The 10956-nt window shown below is 60.1% G+C and overlaps 1 protein-coding gene across 1 annotated transcript in view; it reads left to right on the top strand.

Moving 5' to 3' along the window:
- Positions 1-2961: 2961 nt before the first annotated feature.
- TMEM161A (transmembrane protein 161A) overlaps positions 2962-10956 on the top strand; it is a 13856-nt gene continuing 5861 nt past the window's right edge. Inside the window, exons 1-3 of the mRNA XM_009279846.1 lie at positions 2962-3028; positions 3452-3643; positions 8739-8850. Of these exons, the coding sequence (XP_009278121.1) occupies positions 2962-3028; positions 3452-3643; positions 8739-8850 (371 nt within the window). The remainder of the gene's footprint in view (positions 3029-3451; positions 3644-8738; positions 8851-10956) is intronic.

The following is a 10956-nucleotide window of genomic DNA, read 5'->3' as shown; positions in this document are numbered from 1 at the left end:
CTTGTCAGTCTGTCTGCCTATCTAATTATCCATTAGCATGGCAAAGCCCCCCCGACAGCGGTCCCAGCGAGGCAGATGTGAGACCACCTCAGCTGCCCTTCACCGTCGCGTGGATGCTTTTATGAGCGTTACCGACATGCGAGCGAAACCCCGCTCATACGTTTCACAAAACAATACGTTATGGTGGGCAGGGGAAGGTTCTGCAGGGCTGTGGGATGCGGATGCATCCAACGGCGACGCGGGAAAGCCGGGCTGGAGCAGGCAGACGCCGGGGCTTTGCCTGGCAGGGGTTGTCCGTAGGGTGTTGATTGTGCAGGGGTGTGCGTGTGCATGCCACGGTATACGTGCACGACACAGTCTATGTGCGCGCCGCGGTCTACGTGCGCGCCGCGGTATACGTGCACGCCACGCCACACGCTTTCGCTGCTCACAGGTGCTCCATCTCGCAACAAACCAACAAACCCGGAGGCCTCGCCGAGCGCGGGCACCGCCGTATGGGCAGCTGGCAGCTCCGGTGCCGGCGGTGCCCGCACCGAGGGGCCAGCTCGGGTGCCGGGGCTTTTTTGCGCCCGCACCGCCACGTGGGGTTTCTTTGTTCGCGGCGCTGGGCAGGTTCCCCCTCCCCGCCTGCCCACGGGCCCCGGCTCAGAGCGGCCGCCGAGGAGCAAATCAGCGGCGTTTGCATATTCAGAGCAGGTGGGGGCCCATATGCCTAAGATGCACCAGACAAAATTAGCCACCATAATCATAATCAAGTGTGCCGTTGTGCTGGGGGAAGGGAGAGGCTGGCAGACAAGCCTGATAATTATGAAGCTCAGCATGTGCGCAGCGGTTTTGCAACAATTATGCCTAGCTCAGCAAGCCGGCAATGATGCTTGTTACGACCCACCCTCCATCACCCACCGCCCGCCGGTAGCTCGCTCCCGGGAGGGCTGCGCCAGCCTCGGCCCTCCCCGCGCCACCGTTGGGAAGGGAGCATGAGGCCGGCGAGGGGCTGCGGGCAGACCCCGTCCCGGTGGCTCCAGCTCTTTGCAAGCTGGTTTGTGGCTTGGTGGCAGCTGTTGCTTGGGCATCCCCCACTGAGCTGTCCCCCGCTCTCCCTGTGCCCCAACCACCTTCCCGCACCCTCCTCTTGCAGCAAAACCCCCATTTCCCACCTGGACTAAACCCACGGTGTCCGAGGCGTCTCCAGAAACCATCCTCCCCCGGCCCCGTCAGCACCCGGCTGCTCTTGCCCTGCACAGAGAACATCACAAACCCTTTGCATAAAGGAGCTCTGGCGCTCCGGCTTCACTAAAATCAGTTTATATTTGCCTCCCAGGACATTCCCTTTCCCGTCCTCCTCTGCTCACCCCACTCTTTGCAGGGGCGTGCTATCTCCCACGCATCCGCTCCACAGGCTGGGAACGAGGGCGGTGGCAGGAGGTGACACTCCAGATTCATCTCCAGCTGCCAGCGCTCGAGGGCCGGTGTCACGCAGCATTTCCCTGAACGAGCCCTGGGGAAGGGGAATGGGAAGAAGCCGCGTGCGCATGAGGCCGACGGGAGATGCTCTGCGGCACAGCGAGGACCAGCCCCTGCGCCGTGGCCTCGGGAAGCGGCGGCTCCGGGCTGCGCAAACACGGCTCGGCATCAGGCATCGGCAGGATGCTCCACGGCGCCTTCTAACCCGCATCCACCGGAGGAGGAGGAAAATAAATTGGTTTCCTCTTTTAAATAGGCTGGAAGCTGCCCCAGCTCAAGCCGGGTCAGGGGGTGATGCTGAGGGATGCTCGTGTTTCCCCGGGGTGCCCCGGTGCAATGGGGGGACGGAGGTTGTAGCTGTTCCCCTGACGGATTGGGTATAAAGGAGCTCAGCATGCATGGCAATCACGGCTCTGCTTTCCCCAGCATCCCTCCTCCTCCTCCTCCTCTCTCCTGTGCGGTGTTTGGGGGTCAGGACGGGTCATCCCCCCCAGCCCCAGGAAAAACCCTGCTTGAAGCACAGCGGTACCTGCAACTCTGGGGTTAAACAACAGGAGGATTTTCCATGCAGGGAGGTTTGTGGACATACCCGGCATCCCGGCACCTTTCTGCCCATTACCTCCCAGCTCAATTAACAGAAGGAAGCACCAAACCAGCACAGAAACACCCGTCGGCACTGGAGGATTGCTCTGCTTGGCACCGGGATCAGCCGGGGGCTGGTTTGCTCCACACTGGAGGATCTATCAGAAGATGACAGCAAATCTGGGAAAGGACCAGCTTTATCCCATGGCCAGCACAGAATTGCTCCTGGAACATCTCCCAAAGTCCAGTGAAACAGCCTCAAAATTCAGTTTCTGCGGGACGGGGCAGCACATGCCTTGGGGATGGTGCGTGGGAGCAACTCGACATCGCAGGGGGGTATTTGGGATCCCTGAAGATCCAGCCTGGCTGTTGGAAGAGTCGTCGGTGTCACTCCCCAGGTGTCCGGCGAGTCATCTGGGGGATTTGCTGGATCCTTTCCGGGCTGGTTTTTCCCCCAAGAAGCGGGGAAGGACGTGGGCCTTGGCAATTCCCCCTCACTCAGCGTCTGATCCACGCCGAGAGGCTCTCACTCTTACCCATGTGGGAATAGCGGCGGTAGCATCCGACTCAGTTGACCCATTTCTGTGCAGCTGGAGCATGTGGGAACAACCAAAACAGCCCACATTGGCCCAATTTCCCACCCGCAGAGATCCACTGCTTCAGCCCTGGTTTTGGTAGCGTTTGAAGTAACTCGGCAGGAACTTGGATTCATGCCCGGTGCCGCCTTGGCCTGAATCACCCATCAGGGAGAAGTTACCCTTTATCAGGATTTTCCAAATCCCAGCAAACCAGGGTCATCGCTGTGCCCTGCGCCTTCACCGATCCTCCTCTTTCTTCCCCAAATATTAAGGTTTCCCTGGTCGATCCCTTCCTGAACAAGCACCTTTGCTTAAATCATCTGCTTTGAAGCCCGGGATGCCGAGGGAGCTTCCTGGGAGCTTCGATGGGCTCAGGGCAGACCCAAATCCCCCCACACCTGGGGGTACCGGGCCTGCACCCATCCGCAGCATCTCCGGCAGAAGGATCTTAAAATATTCTTCGCTGGAGCTTTGGAAAGGAGCTTTCGATTGTTTTAATCGTTGGAGGAATTGGGCAGTGAGCAGAAACACAGTAAAATAAATCAGCAGCGCGGTTTCCTCGCCTTTTCCACCCCCCAAAGCTGGTTTGGGAGCAGAGCGGCTTTGCAAGACTTGGGAAAAGCGAGGAAATTCCCCCACCTGTTTGCTTTTAAACAGGCATTTTTTAAGGAAAAAAAAAAACCAAAACAACTTGAGGGCTGTGAACAGTGCCCGAAACCAAACTGGGGCACATTATTCATGCACACAAGCTATCCGAAGGGCAGGATCCGCCACTCCACACCCCACGGGGCTAAAGAGCAGCAACTCTCCGGACTATAAATTCCCAGATTCCCTGGATCTCACCAGCCCGGCTGTTATTGAGATGCAGGGAGCAGGGGAGAAGGTGACCGCCGACTCCATAAATATTATTGGGGGCGACAGGGCTGCGCGGGGCCGGCGGGCGCAGACAAAGCGCCCATTGAGCTGTCGGCGGAGGCGCGACGGCCCAGCTGCCGCGGGGAGCCAGGACGGGGGTCAAGGTCAGAGGTGGCCCACCGCCCCTTCTTATCCCCCCCCCCCCAGCCCCTTTCCTCATGCCCATAAAATTAATAAAGTTAAGCGGGTATCGCCGGCTCAGCGTGCCCACGGAGGATGCCGGGAGAAGGGGGTGCTGAGAGCAGCAGCCACCTTGGTCATGCCGGAGGGGAAACTGAGGCACCGTGCAAGAGCCCAGCATTGCACCCACTCCGAGGGGGCAGCGCTGGCGTCTTTATCCCTTGGGGACCCTTTTGTGAGCCTGTTTAATAACATATATGCTTGTTTTAAAGGGTGGCAGACTTGACATCCCCAGCTCTGCGCTGGAGCATGCCAACGCTGCTGGGGAGCCCGTGCCCACCCCAAATCACCCAGCACCCCACGTCCAGTTCTCTCCATGCCAGGGGTTTGTCCATACGGATGGAGAACTGGAGCTTTCAGCTGCACATGGGAGCTGCTGCGAGGGCAGCCCCGGACAGCCCCATCCACCCCCCCAGGACCGGGGGGGTTCAATCCTGCTGCCACACAAACTTAGGTTTTTAGAATATTTTACTCCCTATTAAGCAATCCCTTAGCAACGCTTGTTTCCATGGCAAAGAGCAGAGAACCTCCATGCTGATGCTGAGCTTTGCCTTAAACTATAATTCAGCTCATTTTACTTGGCCACTGCCCCATGGGCCAGGTCCCCAGCACCCATGGGGGCCGCCCACCCTGGGATGGACCATGGGTTCCTGTTCTGGGCTCCGGGCCAGGCTGGGGACACAAAGCAAGGGCGGATTACCTGGGAACAGGAGGTTTGCAGCATGCAGAGCCTCTTCTTGCAAAAAAGGGGGGCTTTGGGCACACTGTGCACCCCAAAAAAGCTGGTCTCCATCCCCTGCAAGCCCAGCTCTGGAGCTCCTGGGGTTTCAAGGCAGAGCCGTGCCCAGCTGCGGGGCAGCCCAGGCTTCCGAAATTGCTCTAATGAGCCCAGCCGCCAGCGGGGCTGCGGGCTTTCCTTCCATCCCTGCTTTCCCGCGTCTCCAAGCCTTAACGACGTCAAGCAGAAGAGGCGCAGGACACTGGGACAGTGCTGGGTGCCAGCGGGTGCTGCAGCACCAAACCAAACGGGGGGCGGGTGCTTTAGAGCATTGGTGGGGGCTGGCACCGCATGGTGAGAACTGCCCTTCCAGCAGCCTCGCTTTTCCGAAGGGGCGTGTGAGTCACTTAAAAATTGGGATTCCTGCAAAAAATCCAAATGGAAAGGGTATTTTTTTAGTTTTCAAAAAATCCCAGCGACGTTCTGGGCTCCGCTTGGCATTTTCAAAGAAATGGGTTTAATTCTGACGTGTCCATCCTCAATGGAAAAAAGCTCCACTTGGGAGTGATGGCAGGTTCCTGGGACGGACCGTCCACGGGGACGTTCCCTCCAGGAGTCACCCGGGGTCTCCATTTTCCGCCCCAGAGCCCCAGATCAGTATTTCTGTGGGTGCAAGACCCCCAGCAGGCCTGGCATTGCTGGGTTTGCCCGTCTCCATCTCCCCGGGAGGAGAAAGGAAACTCTCCTTCCTCACCGCGCTTTTATTTTGCTGCAGCGTAATGAATTCTTGCAGCAGTTTGTGCCCTGAAGGAGCCTTAAAACCTCCCAAATTTGACAGCCAAAAATAGCTATCGCTCTGCTTGTTTCCAAGTGTTCACTAGACCTGATTTATTTACCCCAGGTTTTTGAATCTGTCGCGCGCTTTGAATCCCAAATCCTAAGCAGAATGGAAAAAAACCTGCATCTGTCATTCAGACGCTCTTGCACTCGTTTAACGGGGCGGGGGGGGATTGTCATTTCTCCTTGCCGAAAGGGTGTCTCCTGCACCGGGGGTCCTGGGGAGGGCTAGAAAAGCCGAAAAACATCATGGCATTATCGGCTCCTGGGATTTCCAAGCATCCGGACCGTGCGGCCGCTCCAGGAGCATTTTTCCCAGCCCTCAATATCCCCGTTCGTGGTAGGAGAGGCTGCCGGGGCTGTCGGTGAGCAGAGCTCGGGGGGACCCGTGGGCTGAATTACATTGCTGGTGGCATCCCCGTGCCCCCCCTCTGCCCCGCGCCGGTGCTCCCCCATGCTGGAGCCCATCTGTACGGATGGAGAAGCCCGCCGCATCCCTCCTTATCCCATCCCCGCCGTGGTTTTGTGTCCGGGGTCCCGGCACACTGCTCGGGGAGCATCGAAAAGCAAAATGCAGATTTTTGGTGCAGGAGGACCCAGGTCAGGCACCCGCAGGGCAAATCCCACGCCAGGACGAGGCCAGGACAAGGCTCCTGGTAGGGGGGGGCATCCGAGGGCTTTCGATCTTGGTAAATCCTGTGGATTTTCTCCCTACCGGCTTGCACAGCCCAAATCTCTCTCCCTGATGGTATTTCGAGCCACCCGATGCCGACTCTTGGCTTGCTGTAGCTCTGTTTGGAAAGTTTTGAAATTTTTGGGTGCTGGATGATTTGCACTGGATGATCCCCCCTGCTTGGGACCAGCATCTCTGGCACCGAGCACCTGCTGGGCCGGGCTCACGCGAGGGCGAGGACGGGCTCAAAACCTTCCCGAAGCTGGAAATGAAGGGATGAAGGGCAGCGAGGGCGGATGGGGCTGCGGGGAGAGGATGGTGCCTCCCGTCCTTCTCATCTCCCCAGCTCCTCCAAAACAGGCTCAGCTTTTCTCATGCACACACACACACACACACACTCACACTCGCCTCCGCCACACTGCTGGAGAAGGGGTGAAATTAATCCCTATGGAAATTTATTTAAATGAATTCCCTGCCTGGACACTCAAGCTGTTCCCAGCCTCGTGAGGGCAGGGCAGCTGGGGGAGGAGGGAGTGCGGACCCCCCGGGCACCCCAATTCCCACATTACAGCCACATCTCACGGGGTTATTCCCCCCCAGGCAGTTGCCCCAGTGGTGCTGAGCCGTGCCACAAACCCAGGTTTGGGCCGACAAATTGCCTGGGCGCTCCGGGAGGGGGTCACTTGCGTCTTGCCCCCGGGTCGGAGCAGGGAGAAGATGCCAGTGGCTCTCTCTGTGCCTCGGCGAAGGTCGGGGGGAACATCCGAACAGGTTGCTTTGTGCCCCGTAAGCAGCTGGGCTTGGTCAATTCATTAGGGAATAGAGAAATTAGCTGAGCATGTCAATAAATAAGAAATACTGGTTTTCCTGCCCAAAACACACGTCGGTTAATTAATTAATTTCACACTGTGTGCAGCAGCGAGATCGAGCCCTTCCCGTTCCCATCGCACTGGATGAGCTGCTGAGATCCTCATCCCGGCGCCGGCCGTCCCTGCGCCAGGCGCTGCACGGATCCTCGTCTCGAGCGGTCTCACCCCACGAGATAGGGGAGGTGGGGGGCAGACGGGGACCCCCTTGGCTACAGGGAGGCAGAGCAAGTGCCACTGTGAACCCCAAGCTCCCGGGAAGCGTGGGCAGCCCCCGTGCGTGGCCCCGATCCCGTAAGGCAGCAATGCAGCCGGCCCCAGCAAGGAGGATCCGGGGCATCTGCATCCCCCCGGACAAGGCTCCTTTGAGATGGGGCACAGATGTGGTATTGTCAGCGTAAGCAAGGGATGAGGGAAATCCGGGAAGGGGGTTTGATGGGGGACTGTGGTGGGAAAGGTTGGATTTGCAGGGAGCCTGGCTTTGCAGGGGACCCCTCCGGCAGCGAGCGTCCTCCCTGCACCCCGGTGGCTTTGCAGGGGACCCCTCCGGCAGCGAGCGTCCTCCCTGCGCCCCGGTGGCTTTGCAGCATCCCAGAGGGAGAGCTCAGCCAGGCTCTGGCAAAGCCCAAGAATAAAAGCATCCAGGAGGAGCTTTTCCAAGCGCAATATTCCTGCTGGAGCATCAGGCGATCTCAGCACATGCAAACGTGCTCACGCCTTCCCCAGCCCTGCGTGGGCATCCATGCGCATGGGTGGGGATGCTTGGCCCCTTGGGCATCCCTCAGGGCATCGGTGTGCACCGGATCAGAGGGGCTTGGGGGAAGGAGCCCCTCCGATCAGCCTGCACTGATTCCCCACCCCACGCAGACCACGGAGGGAGATGGACCCGAACCCCAAAGCTGGCAGAGCCCTCGCGGGGGATCAGGGCTGGGTGAGCCAGCAAGAACAGGCACTTCTCAGGGATTTATGCCATGCAGCACTTGTCAGCACAGCTTTAGCACCCCATAAAGCAACACCGAAGGCTGAACGTGAAGGGAGAGCACAAGGATGCCCCGACTGGCCAATTAATGAGCGAATTCGGGCTCAGGCCCTGCAAAGCTGCGTAAGGGAAAGGCTGAGGGGGGCACGCGGCCGTGGGGAGGAGGGGGAAATGCAGGAGGAAGCTGGAATTAGGGGAGGGGTGCGCGCACGGCGACATGGCGTGGCAGCCCCGGTGCAGGCAGCAGCTAACGCCATGTATGTTCATCCACAGGCAGCTGCCCGGCAGCACACCAGGGGCTTTGCTGACTGCGCCCCACAGTCGGGGCATTGGGACCCCCCGCAAGCGCCCGGCAGCAACAAGGACATGAGTGAAGAGGTGCCACTGCGTGTCCCGGGGACGGCGTGAGGGTGAGCCTGTTCGCAAGAGACCCGGCACAAAGCGCGGCTCTCGGTAAGGATTTTTTTGGAGCAGCCCGCGGGAACGGGATGGGAGGTGGGGACCCCATGAACCCCACAGCAGTGCCCAGGTCCCCCCAGAGCTCTCGCTGCTTTGGGAGCATCACCTTAAAGGTCTTGCATGAGTTTTGCAGGACACAACCCCCTCTCCTGCCCGGGTGGGAGCTCTTCTCCCTATTAGACACCAGCAGCAACATGTTTTTTCCTGCTCCCAGTCACCTGCCCTCTTTCAAGATGTTCCAGGGTGTCACCAGCCACTTAAATACACGCTGACCCCAAACTCCTGCCTGTCCCCACTGCCAGACCCCATTAGAAATGTCCCCAAGCGCATGGCGGGATGGGGACTGCGGTTGCAGGGACGGCAGGAATTATTCGGGCAGGGAGTTGGCATGGTGGTGACACGGTCACCTCCCGGCCGTCCCGCGGGGACTCGGCCCCGGTTCTCACTGGGCTGGGACTGGGCTCACACCAGTTTCTCCCGTTGACAGTTGACATGAGCGGACGCCACGGGCTCCAGGTGACCAAGAAAGGCTGGAGAAAAGCCAAGGCTCGGTTTGAAGCGTGGGCAGGATCCGTGCAGATGCCCTTTCCGTCTCCAGGGTAAGGGCTTGCTCCCTCCCTTCCCATATAAGCAGCCCCATGGCTGAAGCCAGACGTGCCTGGGGGGTCCCACCCAGGGTTCCCCCCCACACCTCGGTGCCAGACGGGGTGCACGAACCACGAGATGACATCCCGGGAAGCTGGAGGGACACAGAGCCGCTGCCACTGAGCCCGAGGCGTCGGGAGGAGGAGGTCTGCAGCTTGACAAGGCGAAAGGGAAAAAAAAAAAATCACGTGCATTAAAGGTGTTCAAAGCCCCCAGCCGTGTCGCAGCCTGGTCTCCCTCGTGCCACTGGTGTTTGAGCAGGATTTTGCCTCTTTTTCTTGCAGGGCACCCCAAATCCCTGCGAGACCCAGTGTCCAGGGTGTGTTTCCTTCCCAGTGGGTCAAGCTTTTATCTCGCCAGCCCTCTCCTTCCCCGCGGCAGGAGGTGAGGGGTGCCCCGAGGGGCTCCCAGCCCCGGAGGGGACAATGTCCTGTCCCTTTTGGGCTGGGGGGAGGCAGGAGCAGCCCGGCTTCGGGCTTGGCTGGCATGGGGATGGGCACATCTCACCTCACCCTCGCTCCCTTTCCCTCTCCTCGTTTCCACCCCAGACCTGGGAACTGGGTCTGGCCCCGCTTTGCCGGTCCACAGGGCTCCCCAGGGGTGGCCCTGATGGGGGACAGGTGGGACAGGTTGTGCAAACGGGGATGCGGGAGGGACAAACACCCAGCCAACACCACCAGCTCCCAGTGCACTGACTGGTTGCTCCAGACCCAGCTGGGGCCGCTGGTCCCGAGACTCACTCCAGCCCTGCAGCCCTCATTTTTCTGTCCTTGAGTCAAATTTCAAGGCAAAAACAGAGCCCGGAGACCTGCAGCTCCAGGAGCAGACAGGGGACAATTCACAGTGTCACCGCAGAGGTTGGTGACTCCGGTTGCTCACTCAGCATTTGGGTGCCAGAGCCACGGAGCCGGTGCCGGGTCCAGCCGGGGCCGCTGCGGCTCAGTCCCCTCCCCAGGGAGGGCTGCGGGGTCCCACCAGTGTTTCTGGTGACCAGTTAAATACAGCTTGGGTGACGTGGGGCTGGGCTGGCTCCCCTACGGATGCGTCGGAAGGACATCCTCACCGAAATCCCTGCCTCCGAACCCCCCCAGCACGCGCTCGCCCACCCGCCCGCCGCCGCCAGCGACCCAGACGCCCAAATATTGAGCTATACATTAAATTACCCTGGGGAAAGGGCCGGGAGGGAGCCGGAGCACGTCGGAGGGAGCGTGGCAGTTTGTTATGCTAACCGAGGGGGGCTCCGCTCAGGGGACGTGTCGGAGAGGTCTGAAGAGCAAGGAGTTCACAGGCCCTCTCCTTTTGTCATGCTAAAAGTGCAACACAGAAAATATATACAGGCAGCTGCTCAATGGAGCGTGAAATACAAGTGATTTCTCCGGGAGCCCTGGGTAATGCGATGCAGCCCGGACAATGCCCACCGCCGCCCGCCGCCGTCTTTGTGCAAAATGGGAAACTTCTGTGGGGGGAATGGGCACAGACCGGCTCCCGGCCCGCCAGCTGTCCCCAGCATCGTCCGGAGGTGGAAAGTCCCCGAGCCGGACCCCGGCCACGGTGCCCATGGCGTCCCCCAGCTGCAGGACCAGCGGGAGCTCGGTTGTCAGGGGATCGGCTCCGGCTCAGTGGGCGCCGTGTGGCTGCCAAGCCCCAGCCCTTCGAGGAAATGTCCCCCCGGTGCGTACGGGGACCGTGCTGGGCCTGGCACCCCCTCAATGGGCGCAGGGCTGGGGCGCTCCGTTGACTTTACAGCAGCACCGACAACGCCCGTCGCGGCAGCTCCCTTTGCTGATGCTAATTCGGGCATCTCTGCAGGAGCGGTGTAAAATCAGTCCTCAAAGGGGCTTTTGTGTCCTGGGGGAGAGCGGCTGGGCTGGGGGTGCTCTGAGCATCCATCTTCCACCTTTCCCTCCTTTTTTTGTGTCTCGGCGGAGCTGAAAGCCAACGCCGTGGGGGCTGCGAGGATCCTGGGGCCCTGCATTCGTTCCAGAGATGCACAGCCACCGGTTTGTGCAGACCCTGCAGCCAGTGCTGCTCCCCGGTGCAAGGGCTGGGGGGGGGTCCGG

The sequence above is a fragment of the Aptenodytes forsteri genome, unplaced genomic scaffold, assembly GCF_000699145.1.
Source record: "Aptenodytes forsteri isolate BGI_AS27 unplaced genomic scaffold, ASM69914v1 Scaffold147, whole genome shotgun sequence".
Taxonomy (NCBI): Eukaryota; Metazoa; Chordata; class Aves; order Sphenisciformes; family Spheniscidae; genus Aptenodytes; species Aptenodytes forsteri.
The sequence above is the reverse complement of the archived record's forward strand: the minus strand, read 5'-3'. Positions and strand labels throughout refer to the sequence as shown.